At 42.2% G+C, this 17,826-nt stretch overlaps 1 protein-coding gene and 1 long non-coding RNA gene across 2 annotated transcripts in view; one reads left to right on the forward strand and one right to left on the reverse strand.

Annotated features, from left to right (window-relative positions):
• The window catches only part of NOG (noggin), a 46,811-nt gene extending 33,664 nt beyond the window's left edge, over window positions 1-13,147 (forward strand). The window contains exons 4-5 of the mRNA XM_086857188.1: window positions 11,047-11,156; window positions 12,387-13,147. Coding sequence (XP_086713314.1) covers window positions 11,047-11,156; window positions 12,387-12,997 — 721 coding nt within the window. The 3' untranslated portion in view covers window positions 12,998-13,147. The remainder of the gene's footprint in view (window positions 1-11,046; window positions 11,157-12,386) is intronic.
• Window positions 1,831-6,369, reverse strand: LOC147649818 (uncharacterized). Its single transcript, XR_015277977.1, has 3 exons — window positions 6,328-6,369; window positions 3,433-3,514; window positions 1,831-2,144 (listed from the first exon to the last, which is right to left on the reverse strand). It is a non-coding gene; the product is annotated as an uncharacterized LOC147649818 (long non-coding RNA).
• Window positions 13,148-17,826: the final 4,679 nt, after the last annotated feature.

Consider the following 17,826-nt stretch of genomic DNA (forward strand, 5'->3'; position numbering starts at 1 on the left):
CACTGCTAATGTCTTTTCAGTCACTTGGACTGTGGTTTAAAGTAAATGAGATTTTTAATAATCTTCTGGCCTAAAAATCTGGGGGAAAAAAAAAAAATCTCTCTGATTCCTTTGTTGGAGACAGTATAGTGCAGACATTATTGTAAAATAGTAGATATTCCATTTAGTCAGTGAATTTTTGTAAAGTATAACCTTTAAGACCTGTTGATACAACCACCATGTATTTAAAGATGCCCTTCAAAGATTTCCTGTACTCAGGTAAGCAGTTCTGAGCAGGTAAAGATGGATTCTTTTTGTAAAAGAGTATTATTTCACCCATGAATAGCCTGCCCTCATTTGCCATCATTAGTAGCCTGATATGGGGAGTGATAATGTAACACTTCCCTGATTATTTGGGGGGTTATTTTTAGAATAGTAGCATTTATATAACAGTCTTGGTAGAGATTTAGGGTACAAAACCCCCCTAACTCAGGCTGCAGCTATTAACCTCATGTGTTGTGTTTATAAAAAGCCACTTTAATACAATGCTGTATAAAGTACGTATAAAAAGAAAAATCCATTACAACCAAGGGGATTTTCAATGAAGTATTAGGCTGGTAATAGGTTTAACAAGGTTGGTGCTTTGCTTCCCTTCCTTTCATTTGTTGTTTTTTTTTTTAAATCAAGGCACAACTTATTATAAGCAGTTAATGTGCAATTTTGGTGCCACAGATTAAATTGTGCAGGCAAAAGTACTGCAGGATTTTGTAAAGACATATATTGAGTACATTGATACACATAAATAAGATTATACCTTTTCCCCTGTATTTGCATTAGCCAAGACAAGTATTAGACATCATAATACAGAATGGTTATTCAGAGTTCACTAATTATCGCTTCGTATCTTTAAATGAGATTATAATATGGCCAGCTCTGGATCCTGGTACAGCCTGACTGAGTTATGCTGTGACACTTGGAGGCAGCAGAAAAACGGCCTGGAAAAAAAAAACTTCACAAAATATTTCATATCAAGTTAGCAAAAGTGTGTGTGTGCAGGGCAGGAGAGAAAATGGACCTTCACCTGCAGGTTACGCAGGGCTGTTCCAGAGCTGTGATTCTTGGTGCTCCAGCTGGCTCTGCAGGTGCTCAGGGGAAATCTCAGCAGGCTGCACTAAACCTGTGGTGACCATCAGGGGTGGCTGCCTCCCAAACACTCCCACGCTGCTCCCATAACAAGGAGCCTTCAAGGACCATCCCAGAGATTTCTGATCCAGCTGGAGATGGGGCTGTGCAGTTGTTGTATTGGCTATGGGGTCAGGAGATGTTTCCCAGTTCTGGCCTTCAGATGTTTGGAAAAGAGGATGCAGTCTGAGTGAATTTTTTATTTTGTATTGGACTTTTGTGGCACTAATATCTACATTCCATCCTTTCTTTTTAGGAGCCTGCTGAGTCACTGCTGCTCTCCCCCTCTTCCACCTCTTCCAGTTTTTTAACACAGTCACATCCCTGGCTCACAGGATGGCAAAGGGAGCAGGTGGCTGAATTTTCCTTCTGTTCCCTAATTGAGCTACAGCCTAGAATGCTTAACATCATGTGTAAATCACAAATATCAGCACAGAATTCCCAGTAACTGCAATAAGATAGGGAAGAAGAGAATCGGGCTTTGCATGCTCCCTACTGGAAGCTGCTCTATGCTGTTGCTCTGGGCTGCTGCTGCTGCTGAACACTCTTCACCCCAGGGCTGGCTGCATTTCTGTGATGAATGAAGCCACCCTGTGTCCAACCCTGTGTGTTTTGTTTTAATTCTGCAGAGCTCTTTGGAATCTTCTAGGAAGAAAGGCACTATATAAGTGTGAGATTGTTGTTTTTATTTGAACTGGGAAATTGCCTTTCTGAAAATAGTAAGTTGTAGATTAAATGCCAAACCAGGATGAGGCAATACTGCTTTGTACACAGAGAGGATTATTAGAAATATTTCTTTAGAATGATACCCAGAATGTGAATTACTCAACTTGCCAGGTTACTTATGAAACAGAAAAAGTTACAGAAGTGCTTATGTAACATTGTTTTTCCAGAAAAAATAGGTGGTGATTTTTCTCAGCAGTTCCATCTGCTAAATGGACTAACATCTTGCAAAACCCCCTCTGCTTTTCCTCCCAGAACTCCTGCAAGGGGATACACACAAAAGCAGATCTATGCATTACAAAGAGCAATCTCAGATGGTTTAAGTAGGCAATCGGATACAAGAACAAGCTTGGACTATTTGATGGGTGAGAAAGGTCAGTTTGTTTTTAGCTTCTCTGCATATAAATCATCTATGAAAAAGTTTATTTTGCAAATGTCTTGAGCAGTACAAACAAGCAATACAAAGTTCAGTGATTTGGGGGTGGGCAGCAAGGTGGCCAAAAAGGTCTCTTGATGTGCTTCATCCTTGTCACAGCAACACTCCATTCCACCACTCTGACACAATCCCAAATTATTCCCTTTCTGCCAGCACTGATTTGCAGAGGGTTGGCATCAATGCAGAGCAACTCTTGCAGTGCTCACCTCTGCTGAATGCAGCAGTATTTATACATTAACAACTGCTCCCTCTGCTTTTGGAAAGACTGGCAGGAATGCTTAATATTTGGGGCTGAATTCTTCTAGAAATGTAATTATTGTTTAGCACAGAAGGAAAAAGGCTTAGTCAATGCACAGTATTCCTTTCTAGGCAAATATATGGGAGATCTCCAGTGATACCAAGTTATGTTGTGCTACTGTTTTATCTGCGAATAGCATGTGCAATTTTGGGTACTGAGCTGACAGAGATCTCTTTCAGAGGGTGTATAATGCACCCCTTCAAAACAATGCTTCTTGATGCTTATTTTTTTATTGTATTTTAAAACTTATTACAAGACAACAACAACAAAGAAACCCTCCTCTATGGCTCCTCAGTAAAGCACCAAGTGCATGTTCATGTTACTCCTTTAATGGGCATTTCTATTTTATGCCATCTTTTAAAACTGCATTTACAAATTTCTTTCCAATTAAATTTTATGGATTAATTTACTGGTCATGAAAGTGAATGATTAATAATAGTGGCTTGGGTCAGACATAGTGGGGTAGGCATTGTGCAAACTTCCCTGCATGGCTTTGCCAGAGCATCTCAGTCTGGACCACTTTTACCCCAGAGAGTGGGGCTGGCCAGTTGTGTGATAGTTGGGGCACATGGCGTGGCTTTTTCATCACATGCCACCAAGGAAGAATTTCTCTCTCTCAGTGTATCAGTGGCTGGCATGGTCCTGGAGTTTCTGCTGCTGCCATCCGTGGTGCTGGCACTGGGAACTACAGGAGAAGCCAGCTGGGAGCTTTGTGCTTGGCTCCCATGGAAGCACAGAGGAGATCAAATTCCCTGTCCCTTGGAGAGGGGCTGAAACTTCAGGACCTAAATAATTTCAAGGATGTAATACTTACTGTCTTTAGGAGAGTCATCTTTTTGAAGTCAAGCACATGCTGAAGTAATTTCTTGTCTGTGAAGGTCTAAAACCAGCAGAAGCTGTAAGATGGGGGAAGTAAGAATGACAAAGGCCTGAGATCAAGTCATTACAAACTAGAAATCAGCATATCATTAACCTGTCTATAGTAAAGCATAACTGAAAAAGGCAGCTAAGAAACAAGATTCCCTTGTTAGTTCTTACCTGCTATTCTTTGAGAATCCCATAATTTTTGTGTGTTCAGAGCAACCCAAGCAAGTACTAGGCATTTATGACAACATGACTTGAAGTAACTACAGGAATAGCTCCATTTCTAAAAGCTTGTATTGCCCAGTGGGTTTCCCAGAGAATCTTTTTCAGTCCTGAAATGCACATTGATTTTCACAGCTGTAATACAATTCTGAGCTCACACTTTGGCATCTTCACAAATCTTGGTGATACTGAACACATGAAGCTATACCAGCTCTAAAAGGTCCACGTCTGAGCTTTACTCAGCAGGATTTTTGAGAACATAGTTTTGAGTATCATTTGTTCTTTGACACTTGCTGTCTTACAGAAATCTCTTTTATTCCTCTGGAAAAGAACCTTATCTTTACAATGACTGTCACAATAGAGCACTTCTAGAAAGCACAATTCCCTGTGACAGCTGTTCCAGGCTTTCTCTTCCTATTTTTAGACAATGGGCACATCCTTCATCTGATATAATCCCAAGTAGCACTGTGAGTTAAATGTAAATTTTCAGTAGCAAGAGTTTAGTCCCAATGCTAATGCTAATGCTTTTACACATTTCTTTCAAATACCCTTTAGCAGTCTTTATCATATTCTCTTTACATTTTTATAGAATAGACCCTCTATTCACCACATACTTTCTAGTAACAGTATTCCCAGCCCACTTAATACTTAGTTTAAGTTAAAATGCCTTGGCTTTGGGATTTGCATGAAGATGTTAGAATAACAATTTTCAAGTTTTATACTTAAAATATATATCTCTCACTGCTGTGGGTATAAAGTTTGGACACTTTTTTTAGGACAAGAAGGCAAACAGAGCCCAATAAATATTTACAAACTGTCATAAGAGTTTATAATTTTGAGTCTGCTACATCATTTCTTCAAACACTTTGTAATGTTGTAATAGATATGAATTACTATCTGGAGGCAAAAGGGCTCTGGACAGAATGAAATGATGCTACAGCTATATGAAGAGTAATTAACTGCAGTGTGTAAACAATGTGTGTGCTGCTTGACCAGAATTAGCCAAGCCTCACACAAATCATCTGATTATGCTATTTGTGGTTTTAATTTTTCTCCCTGAGAGAGTTCTGGCAGTCCAGAAAAGTCCAATGAAAAGTCTCATGTAAGAAAAATGAGAATCAGTGGAGATTTAAAAGAATACTGGTTAATGTTGTGTGGTGAGACCAAGGATGGTTGCTGAGAAGTTTTTAGGAAACAGCAGTTGATCCAATAACACTGGAATAATTGACAGGTATTCCCTGGACACCAGAATCAATGCTGATACAGCTGGAGGTTGCACATGGAATCGGCTTCTGCAGGGTGATAATGGAATTTGAAGTATGGACTACACCTACATTCCTAGTGAGTGTATCTAAGCAGAGGCCCTTGGATTGCAGGACTCCACTGGAACCCTGGTACACCCTGGGATGTGCTTCCTGCATTATTTTCAGCACAGATTTTAGGCCATTTCATAGGGAAGTGGCTACACAGATGTGCAAAATCCAGCAACACCTCCTTGAACATAAACAGTTCATGTTAGGCCAAGTAGATATTTACAGTGAAGAGCAAAGTGGCTACCATAAGTGCATATTTTATAAAGAAATAAATACGTGTACATTGCACCCATGTTTTCTTCCCCCTTTCAAAAATTTAGCCTTATAAACCCAGGATACAAAACAGGATTCTTATTTCTAGGACCTTATATAAATAATTTTCATATACTGCTTGAAATAAGCTATCTCATTATGATGCAACTTTATTACACACTGTCTTTAATTTATTCACACCATGTTTTACAAGGCTGTCATTACAGAAATTGCTTATGAAGAATGTTCCACTAAGCAAGTGAAATACCAGTTGAATATATAATGTAAAAGTCTGATTAAATTTTAAAAAAAAATCTGGATTGATCATAGAATGGGGTTTTTCCTGGTTAAAATCATGCTGTCTGCACTGAATTGTAGGTACATTTGTTGCAGAGCTCCATAAAGAACTTTCCATTGCTCCTCCTCCTGGCTTTCACTGCTGTAAATCCAATCTAAAACCTGGTAAACAAAGAAGGATCTTCACAAAAGAATTTAACACTTGCTCCTTGGGAAAGTGTAAAGAGTGACCATCAGATAGGACTTTGCAGAGAAAATATTTACCTGCATTGATGTCTCAGTAACTGTGAAGAGCATTTTCCAATGAATAGTCAATGTTTGGCTTCAACATAAGTGGCCCAACACCTAATTCAAGCCAGCAGGTTTTGCTGGCCTTCAGACCTAATTATTTACACTCTCCAGGTATTGTGACCTTTAAAAAGCACATTTCAGATTGAAGTGAATGGATTTATGCCAATTTACACCAGCTGTGGAACCAGTTCTTAGTTTTACACCCTGTTCTTAAACATTCTGAGTCAGAACCTAAGTACAAGGGTTCAAGGAATTTAAATAATTTCTGGATGTACTTCTGGATCCATATCCAAGATATCCTTTTTTTAGCCTTCCATCATTATGAGCTCCAGAAGATGGGTTCAGTATGATAATTCATGCATCAGAATGGAGTCATTGCTGTTTCGGTAATTCCTGTCTATGTACAGCATTTCTTGGCAAGGCCCAGTCTGCTGGGAAAATCAGGGAAAATCAGAAGCAATGTCACCCACCTGGCTACAACAAAAAATGAGAATCTTTGCTGAAGACCACACCTAAGGAAGAAAGAGGAGGGAGTAAAGAATACAGCAGTACAGAGAAAGTAAACTCTAAAGCCAGAAATAGCACTTAAGTTTTCCAGCGTTCTCTTAGTGTCCTGTCCACTGGACTACACGGGTGTGTAATTCAGAGGCTGAATTCAGTTGTAAATCCATGGAAACTCAGCATAGGAGATCTAGCCAGAATATCAGGAGCAAAACTTTGTTGTTAGAATTGGAAAGGCTCTTTCACCAAGTTCACAGAGTATTTCTGGAGTCCTTTGCATGTAGAGCACTTAACTTTGAAGTGGCTCCAGCCTCTGGATACAAACAGGCAATTCCTTTTTATCCCTTGAGCAATTGTGCACCTACAAGAAAAACTCTAGACAAATACACAGCTATTTGTGCAAAGAAGTGCAGCTGTCCAACACACAGCAACTGGAAGTATTAGAGAGTCGTGGTGACTTTGTTGGTGACTTTGTTGCTGAACGTCACCGGATTCTGGTCAGGAGAATTTAATCCATCGTCTTATGAGTAACTGCAGTGGGGCAGATGACAGCATTCCAAATCTGCTTATTTTAAAACCAAATTTTGAGAATTCAGTTCTTAACTTTGCCCAAGCATTGCTGTGATAAGGATCTCTAGCTACACTTAAGGTGTTTTTAGCCCATAGAAAGGGGCACACCACAGAGTGAGCTACACAGTCTGTGGAAAGATTTCAGGGGTTCTGACTCAGTGGGTGACACTGGTGACACTGGTGCTTTGAAAAATAGGCAATGACAAGCACTAACTGCAACTGTCCTATTGTTTTTTCACAGAAAAATACCAGTTTATCAAAACAGATTTTGAATTTAAATTCAATATTCTCATATTTAGGAAGAAATTTGGATCAAAATCAGAGAAAAACAAAGATTGAAAGGAACTGCTGCTTCCACCCATTTCAAAACAGAGAGGAAGGTGGTAACTGGGACAGTTACTTAGAACAGGACTTGACTGGCTTCCAGTCCCTCTGATTCAGAGATTTAAAGCTTATACAGCAGCTGTACACTAATTATTACTTTGGAAATGTTACCTTTATCACTTCTTCTCTGATTTTGGGGCATGAAAATTCAGACGGAGTTATTCTTGTTCTTTGGGAAAGGCTTAAGAGTAAGTGCTAAAATTTAGCAATTCCTACAAAGTACAATTCTTATTTCCTAACCTGGATTTATCTCTGAAGCTCTCACATAGATGTCAAGAAGGGTTTCTGCACTCTTCTATCCCAGTTTCAGCTTTGAGTCTGTGTTGGGGCAGGGAGCTCTACTAGTATGGACTGAAATTTCTTAGCAAATACAAATGTTACACTGTACAGGAAAAACTAGACAATATATAAACGTTGTTATTCTTTCAAAGTCTTATTTTATCTGTTGGCTTTAACTTCACAACCATATGTATGAGGAATTGGGTGTGCCAATCCCATTAACAATAATGGGAGCAGAGGGCTTAATTCTCCACAGACTATGCTGAAAATGTGGCCCCTAAAGAATACTCTGTGTGTAATTGATTTGGGCTATTTGTTTGAACTTGCCAAATGGATTTCTTGAATATTTGCAGCTAGTTTTGAAAGCACTCCCATCCTCAACCAGACACACAGGTTATTAAAGGATTTGATTTGACATTCAACAATTTTGTATATTAATATTCCCCACTTTTTCCTAGATTGACATAATCCTTCTAAATCCCAGCATCAACAGTCATTACACCAAAAGAACAAGATATTGCTGCTGTCGCTATGTTCCAGTATTGAATTTTGTAGGAGCTTGGTTAATTTGGACAGATTTATATTCTGCCATTTCCTGAACTGTGAGCAGGACCTTGCAGGTTCAGCTCTTTGAAAACATTCACATAAACAATCTCACTTCATTACTTTGAAGGAAATAGATTCAGTGGCATCTGCTAAAGTGGTGATATTCTGTGACATAGAAAGATCTCTTTTTTGCTCTCAGTCCTGGCTAAATAAGACTAAATCCTAGGTACCAAGAGACTGGTACCTGATAGAGATCTGATCTCAGATCTTGTGAGGATTCCTGTCATTTTGAGCTACTCTGGATTTCAGGAGTAAGAGCAAGAAGCTTATTTTCAATTGATGTAACAATTGATAGTTCTTTCTATAGCCAATGTGAGCTGCAAACCAAAGGATTCAATGGGTTTTTTACCCAACTTTTCCTAGGACTATTTCTTTGATAGGCCCTCATTCTATCAGGCAAAACTACTCTATGATCTCAAGCTATAAAACCACGTTTTGTCAACCTGCCTCAGACTGGGTATTGCATCCCTCAACAGATAATTCCATTGCAGTGAATTAGGCAGCTCAGAAAATTTACCCTTCAGCTTCAGATGTGGGTGTGATGGGATGAAGAGGATTCACTCATCAACTGACTTCCTTATTCCAGTAGGTAGAGCAAGGAAGAAATGTTGGCTCTGTTTTAAGAGTCAGTAGCCAAAACAGCAAGGTCAGCATAGTAGGAAGATGTTGTAATTTGTTGCTGGTGTAAACCAGCAGTAACTTTCTGGCCCCCAGAGAAAGTAATGAGAGTAGTGACTCAGAGGTGTGTCTGTGAGTCACGAACAGCCTGGGGTTTGTCTTCAAGACGTCTGATTAACACTCAACCCCTTGTTTGAGGCTGTGCCTAAAGGTACAATATTCCCTACATGATGAACATGGATCTGAGCTGGGATTGGTGCTGAACTGAGTTATGTCAGTGCTGATCCCAGCGTCTGGATGGTGAATGTGAGTAGTACAAGTCAGCCTTTAGCAGAGGACACTTTTAAGAAATAAGGATACCTGAAGCTTTCAGGGGAAAATGCTTCATTCTTTTTTTTTTTTTTTTCCTAAAACTCTTGTCAGACATGCTTCAAACCCAGGTCAGGTTAATTTAGGTACAGCTGAGTGTTAGTTATGGCAGAAAGCCCCAATGAGTGAATGAAGAACTATATTCAGTGCCATCCATTTATCAGCAGAGGTTTGTTCCCATGTATCAGCCTAATGCTGACACTGTAGTGTTTTCCAGGCCTGACTGCATCTCTCCAGGCTGTACCTATGGCAAATGGAAGAGAACAGCTCTTAGTCTAGAGAAAGGCATGTGTGACATCCCCTTCCCTTGGTCCTACTGCTCCATACACCACACTGAGCACCACAGGAAATCTTTTTGACCCCTTTTGCCTTTAGGTGTTAGTTCTGGATTGAGACATTGGGACTTTCTAAAGTTTATTCATCATATAAACCAGCAGCAACTAAAAATATACCTCTTCTTTTATATACCTCTTCTTTTTTTGTTTGTTTTAATATTCTGTCCCACTCTTCACATTTCTCTTGTGATTCATGGAAAGACCTGGAGTCTATGATTCATGTAATTTAGAAATCACCAGTGTTATGACCTTTATTTCCTAATGTGCTGACAGAAGTTGTGGTCTTGGTTGTATTTTGTAGTTTCCCCCTGGTAAAACATCTTGAGAGAAGTTGTGGTTGATGTTGTTATGCAAAAGAGGACTCTCCCAATGAGGATGATGAGGTGTAGTTTATTTGCTGGGCTCAGCAGGACTGAAGGGCTGCATTAGCAGCACAGGCATTGGCTTTTCTAAGCCTGCTTAGGACAATCCAAGTCTCAGTAGCATCTCCTTAACCTTTTCTGCTTTCAAAGCAAATTAATCAAGCAGCAGAGAGAAATGGGGTGAGAGCTTAAAGTCTTCTCTAGTTTAACAACATGTTAGACTTTGGTCAACAATGCGTTGTACTTTTAACAAAACAGATATTTTTTTCATAAAAAATACTGTGCTCTTGCTCATAGTGTTGGCTGCTTGCTGTTAGTGTTGGAACCTCATGGATCCCTAAAAGAATGAGAGTGGCAATCTGGCCATTGGCTGTGAGCCCTGTGGTCATTGCCTTGCCCGTGGTGGAGGGGCTGAAATGGTGCAGTGCCTGCAGCCTTCATCTTCATGGCACAGTTACCTAACCTATTTTCTGCCCTCAACAGCTACAGCTCAGCATAAAAGTCACATTACCAGCTTCAGGAGGAATCCAGAGAATGGCTCCAGAGTTGAGCTTAGGTAGATCCCTGCCCCTGTTTCTGTCAGCTGCCACTAGTTCAGTCACTGCTGTACAGAAAAAGGATTTCCCCTGAAAGCTGCTTCTCCTGAGGCCAAAGCATTTTTGTGACACTGCTGCACTGTGAAAGACTGACACACAGCAAATAGTATTTGTTTACTGCTGAGAAGGCCATTGGGGGGTTCCTGTAGTGTAAATGTCAAAGAGACAGAACTCCTGGGGAAGTGACATTCCGTGATCTTGTCATATTCCACTCCACCCTCTCCAGGTTAAGATGAAGAATTGCAGTCTGGAAAGAAATTATTTCCCCTACACAGTCTTAAGTTCTTCAGCTGGGCTTGCATGTTTGACTTACAAAAATCTTGAATTAGGCAGGAAAAGAAAAAACTCTGAAACAAGGGAGTCCATAGCTCATCTTTATTTGAGCTGAACTTATTTACTCTGTTAACAGCCAGTCTTTGGCAGCAGCACTAAAGACCTGTCCCACCTCATCTCGAGTACTTGCTGCACAGTCCCACGGCAACACATCCAGCCTGGAGCCACGTCCTGGAGCAGGAGCTGTGCAGAGGGAGGGAGTCCAGCCCTCACACCTCTGCCTCCTGTCCCCGCAGAGCTGCTGCTGGTGCCCCAAAACCTGACAATCCATCCCAGGAAGGAGAGACACCTTGCTCAGAGGGCAGGAAGAGAAGCTGCCAGGGTCAGGCCCACTGTGTGAAAAGGGGTGAGTAGAGCAGCAACACTGATGTTTGTGCTTTTGATCAGTGGGGTTATTTTAAGATTTTCATGTCCCTAAAACCAGTATATATATGTTGACCATTTACTGTCCTACAATAAATGGCCAACAGCCCACAATTTAGGTCTGTCAGCTCCACTGAGTTCCATACACGTTCCATAAATACAAATCATATAGTGAACTAAAAAAAGGGGGATGTGATTTATGCTTATTTACTCTGTACAACTACAAACATCTGTGTAAAAAACAAATATGGACACTGAAGGAAAAAAAACACACTTCACCCTTTTCCTTTCCCCCCGCCCTTATTCTGAAGCCTTACAAAGACAAGCCATGTGGTCAACATCTGGAATGTATGTGGGAATTATTCAAATGAGCCTTAGTGGTGGTTGCCTTGTGCCAGGCTCCTGAAGTGGCACAGAGGAGTGACAGCCACCACACTGTGTACATGCCACAATCTTGTGCACCACAACCACATTCCAATCATCTTCTGTCTGGGTTTGCCAGTGGTGGCCAACAGGCCTGGTGGAACGTAAATCCACTTATTTCATGTGAAGTGTATTTTGCATCTGGCCATTTATATTTTGTGTCTGGCCATGTCTGTTGCAGGATCTGTGTTTCACAGTGCCCTGTCTTTGGGAGGGAGGGAATGGATGTTGTTGCTGGCTTTAGTTTGGTGGGATAACGTTGAGCCACTTGAGCAAACATAGGAAGGTCAGTCGCATGCTCTGTGCTGGAGCTTACAAATCAGTGCTGCTCATGAATTTAATTTAGTGGATGAGCACCAAGAGAGAACATGAGCCAGAGCAGAGACACAGCCCAGCCACTGCTACAGCTTGCCAGGTAGTGCCTGGAGACTGGCACTGGATGGCCAGCAGGTCAAGTCTGTGGCCCTGAAGTGCACAGCCCAGGCTCCAGTTGCCCTTTACCTGTGCAGCCAAGTTTGTAACAGCCCACCATGTTCTGATTGGCTTCACTGAACTTGGATGTGTTTGTGAATATATGGATCTAAAATACTGCGTGTAGTACCTTGTAGTTTGGAGTTTCATTTTCTTTTCCCTTGACTATCAGCTAAAAGTCACTGCCCACACTTAGGGAAGACTTCGGCAAAATCGCTGTCTTCTTTGCTACTCTGTGAAAAATGGCAGAAGACACCCTGGAACTAAGCAGACTTTCTCTCCTGACCAGACAAATCATGTTCTTTTTCTTCCCAAGTAGCCAAGCATCTTATAATTCGACGCTGGATCGTGAATGCCTTATTCACATCAGCGGCTCATGACATCAGTCACCCCGGCTCTTACGCTCGTTCCGGGCTAATTCTCTCCGTGCTGACTTCCATGGGGACAGGCGTGAGCAGCCAGGAGCCAGCGGGAGCGCAGCGATTCCCTCAGCGAGATCAGGAGCGGCCCAAGCGCAGCGCCTTCCTCAGCGGAGCTCGCGGGCTGGGAAGGGGCGCTGAGCCCGCATCGCCACCGCGAGAGCAGCGGGAGCGGCGCCGGGAGCGCTCGGGACTCGCTCCCACCGCATCTCCGGGCTGGAGGGCGGGTGGAGAACACGCGGTGTCCCCGCGGCAGCGGAGCCCTCTGGCATGGGGCGGCAGCTGCCCGGGACCCGCCGGAGCGGCTCCTCACCGCGGCGGGCCGAGCCGAGCCGAGCCGAGCCGAGCCGAGCCGAGCCGAGCCGAGCCGAGCCGAGCCGAGCCGAGCGCCGTGGCCGCTCCGCCGCTGCCCTCTAGCGGTGGCGGCCCGCTCAGCCGCTCTCCGCCCCGCGGGTTCGGGCCTGGCTCTCCGGGGCTGTCCGTGGGCGAGCGCAGCCCCTTGGAAAGGTAACGTGTGTCATTGTTGGTAGGGCTGGCTGCCAATATTTTGGCAACACTGTTTTTCAGTGGAAAACTGAGTGAAAAAAAAAAAAAAACCAAAAAACCAAACAAAACCCCACCATCACCACCACCAAACAACAGCAAAAAAACACAAAGAAAACCCCAAAAACATGTTTCTCACAATGGAGATCTGCTTTTGCAGAAGAAATGTGTTTCCCTCAAGAGCAATTTAGCCAAAATTTTAAAATTCTCTCTGCCCTTAGTTTCTGTTGAAATTACTCATATTTAATTTTTTTTTTTTAACACAAAGTTTGCATTTCTGCGGCAGAGGAGTAGTCATTTTCCATACAGGTCTATGAATTAACTCTCATAAAACCCCAGCCAGCAGCATGAGCATAGTTTTCTTTTTATGGATGAGAAGCCGAGAAGCAAAGAGGTTAAGTGATTTGGCTCCAATTCCTACAGGCACCATTAAAAGCTCCTGGCTCCCAGTTCTGTGCTCAGAATGTTAGATCGCATGACATATCTTTGTGAGGCTGTTAAATGCTTTCAGACTCCCTTGGATTTCAGGGGGAGGATCAGCCAATCTACAGAGAACAAAAAGAGGGATGGTGCAGCCTTGGCTCAGGCAGCGTGTCCTCCGCAGGGCTGGAGCGAGGCCTGGGACTCTCAGCCCTTTGCATGACACACCACACACCCTGCCTTATCAGACAGAGCACTGGCACTTTATTCTGGCCTGCCCAGGCAAATCTTGTGTTGTAAGATGGAACAGTGGTGACTGTTCCATGGACAATGGTGTTTGTCCTGCAGTTGAAATCTACTTTAGACCCAGAACTGAAAACTAGAACCATTCCATCTTCCCGAGTGGTGATGGCACAGCGTTACACCATCAGCCCCAAAAGGTGATGGTCAGAAATAAAAGATTAAATAGCTGAAAAGAGACTGAAGGGGTCATCTCAGCCTTTCTTTGGTTAGAGCCCGCCAATGGAAGTGCCTAAGCTGTATTTCCAGTTTGGGTACTTTCATAATGTCTAAAAATGGTTAAATCATAGCATTCCAACTCAAGCCATTCTACAGCTCTGCGTTTTCCTCATACCTCAGTTTTCATATATGTGTATAAAGTGTTTCCAAGCCTTGTGAGGGAGCAAGGTCTTACTAAAAGGAATGGTATTTAGCTGGGCAGAAGCTTCGATCAGCCATGCTGGGGGTTTTGTGTATTCTCCATAGTTGCAAGAGGCGAGAAAACCTCCTGCCTGTGCTCTGAGTGTGCACATGTAACTCCAGGGGCCACACCTAAAGTGAGGTTCCTTCCCACTGTGGTGAGGCATCAGAGTCTGGAGTGACCTGTTTTTAGTGATTTCCACTCTTCTCAGATGTTTGGGATGTTGAATCACTTTGTATATTGACTGAGTGTCTCACTGACAGCAGCCAAGATGGAAAATGTTACTTGGATTCTTTTGCACACTGGAAAACACAGCATTTTTTCTGGGGTGGTTCAGATCTCACTCTTCACACTCTGTGTGTGTTTTTACATTGCAGCTTTATAATCTTCATTCACAATTTCTCTCTTTTAGGACTTGTAATTCCTTCCCTTGATGTTCTTCTCTTATTCTAAACCAGATTCTTGATGAACCATGTTGAGGAACTGAGCTGCAAGTTCAGGACAATTCCAATCTTGCAGGAGTTACACAAGAAGCCCCACACCAAGTTCAGAAGCCACTGGCCAATGCATGCCTTTTATCAAAGGAGCCAGTACAATTCTTCTCCTTTCCCACTTCAGAAAGAGGTTGTTTTAAAAATACAGTTTCATGGATGTTAGTGATTTATTTTTAATTCAGAATAATTGGTTATGGATTTCTTACAACTTTAATACCAGGAGGTTTTTTTATGAGCAACTTGAGATATTTTTTTACTGTTCCTTAGCCACTTGCAGAGTTGAGAAGTATCACTGAATATTCTAAATTTTAAGTAGAAAAAAACCCATACTTTTTTTTCCCAGCACAAAACTTCTAATCTTGTTTTGCTTTGATCTCTAACTTCAGTTTCTTCTGTCAGCAAAAAAATGGCAGATGTTCTTTGTTTTAAGGCCCTGTGGGCACCAATGCCCTTCACCTGTTGTCTCCTCACACTGCGCCCAGAAGCTCTATTTAAACTCAACTCTGGGCTCTTCGTTCTTGTTTAGCCAAAGCTGTTGAGGTGCCTCTTTGCAGCTCTGTTGTGGCTCTCTCTGGCTGTGGCTCCCACGCTGGCCTTGCCTTGCAGATTGTTTTCTCTGCTTGGTCTTGGACTCGTGGACAGGACAGCGCCTGGCGCTGGTCACTGTCACCAGAGCTGATCCTGACGTGACTTCTCAACTCAGCCTTGTCACCAGGGACTTGCCTAATGTGGCTGAGGCTGGTGGTGCCTGGGGCCTGCCCTGCTCTCCTTGTGAAGGACAAGGGCAGTGCCTGCTGAGGTCACAGCCCTGTGTTCCTCGTGGAGCAGCCAGCCCAGTTCTTTCAAACACATGGAAGCATTCATCTGGCTCTTTTACTGCACAATTCTTTTTTCTTCATAATGGGGAGATAGAAAGAGTGGTCAACTAATGCTAATCTTGTTATTTTCCTCTTCTGTCTGAAACACATAGGCAGTTGGAATGTTCAGAATTAAATCTATACCAGTGGGAGATTTGGGGACATACAGACAGAAGCTACTTATGCAGTAGCCCAACAGGAAACCTAAAAATTAAATTCACTTCTTGAAACAGTGATCTGCTACCCAGTGCACCAACTTTGAAACTTTTTTTATGCGTATTCCCTTCATGTGGAAAAGGGAGCTTTAAGTAATTCAGTTTTTATGTCCTCCCTCTACTCTGTTAAGGAGTAGCCAGATAAATTGACTCCTCCTAGTCCCTGGTGCTTGTGCTGTTTAGAATCACAGAGTTCATGCTGGTGCTTTGCCCCTCATGTGAGAGGTTTGTGAGATTTTATTGTACTGAATTCACTTTTATTATCAAGTCAGTTAAAATTCAGTAGTTTCCTGTTCAATTTTTTCTATTTTGCAATTCAGGCAGCAGGTGAACATTTTGGTCGAGATACAGCGATGGATGAACCTGAGACTGGTATCTAACCATTCACTTCAGTGATGTTTAGGCAGTTTAATATTGTATATGTAATTTCTGTGGGTGATTTTTTTTCCTCCTTACTAAATATCAATTAATGTGAAACCAGCACAAATATGTATCCTAAACATTATCTAACAATTCCTGGAAAAACCCGTGCCATTCCTTTCATTATTTGTTAAAAATTAACATCATCAGCCAAGAAGCATAGGATTTCTGCCTGAAACTGAGGAAATACTGGCACCTGGAGTCACAGAAGTGTGAAGTGGTGAGTTGGTGGCTGTTAGTGGAAAGTCACACCTCATGTACTGGTGTCCATCACTGAAATACTCCACGAACATTAGTCCTCATAATCCCTCTTTCAAAGGCACACGGAGACAGAGCTGGTTTAAAATAGCCTGTGCTGTGCCTTGTCCAAGAGCCTGTATTAAGTCACTGACAGATGCAACAAAAGGCCAGGCTCTTCAGTCCTGTTACTGAGCACTCAGTTCTCCCTCTGGCATGGTGACCCTGTCCTGTGCTCCTTGTCCTGGGCAGGTGCTGCCAGCTTGAGCTGGAAACCTTCATACTGGGAGAGACTGGGGAAAAAGCCTAAATTGAGAATCGGCAACCTGGATTGTTCTCATTTTTTGACGTGATTTCTTCAATCCCTGATAAAATGAGTCTTGCCATCTCACACCAACATAAATGGAAGGAAAATGATATTCAGGGTATTTGAGGGAGAGGGCAATGAGGAACACTTCCCCAAACTATTGCTTCAGAAGCTTTGTAGGGGTTTGAGCTCTGGTATCAGGAAAAGGCAATTCATCTAGGCTTTCAATTTCCCTTTTTTTTCCCCAGAATGCTTTATCATAATTTATTATTGCTGAGGTCTGAAAAGAAGTTGTGTAAGTGGCCAGGACTTTCTCTGGTGAAAATTGCTAAAATTCCTTGTAATTTGAGCAGTGCCACATCAATTGGCGTGGCCTGGGCATGGTCTCTCTGGAATTCAGTGGACTTCCACTAGTATCCAAAGCAATTTTGGTTGGAGATGCACTCTGATTTGTGTATGAGGTGCCTGGCAACGTGGTAATGGGCAGCTTTAAAAATAACTCCGTATTATTATCTTTATGTCTTAGGACTAGTATTGTTATTTTTATGGTACTGTAACGTTTATTATGGCTGTTTTATGGTGTAATTTGATTAGTGTGTTACTGTAATATCACATAGAAAAGGGGAAGGCATTCCTGTCATACTTCTGAACACTACCCCTTCTGTTTCCATCCGAGGAACCCAGAGCCCTTTGGTGATCATTAATTGTCCCACACCATATAAGTGAACTCAAGCACAGAGAACTTAAATAATTCCCCCAAGCCCACACAACAAGTCCATGGCAAAACTGAGAGTTAGACCTCAAGAATCCCGACTCCCTGATGTCTTTGTTAACCACTAGAAAACAATCCCATCACAGGAACAGCAGGTATAATAGAAATGAAGATTGCCACAATGCAGGGGTTTTTTAGGTCAGTTGTAATTAGAACACTCAATGTTTTACAAACCCTTTAGGTTTCCTGTTTAGGACTTGATCAAACCATAAACTGCTCGTTTAAATAAGCTCCAAAAACAAAACGTACTAGGAAGCTGAGGAGCAAGGAGACAACATTTAACAGCAAACTTATGTTTATTGCTCATTTGATTTCCTTGCTGGGATGATGCCGTGTACTCAGATTAAATATGCAGAGCCAAATTTATCCCTAGGG

This window comes from Cyanistes caeruleus, chromosome 19, assembly GCF_971803275.1.
Source record: "Cyanistes caeruleus chromosome 19, bCyaCae1.hap1.1, whole genome shotgun sequence".
NCBI lineage: Eukaryota > Metazoa > Chordata > Aves > Passeriformes > Paridae > Cyanistes > Cyanistes caeruleus.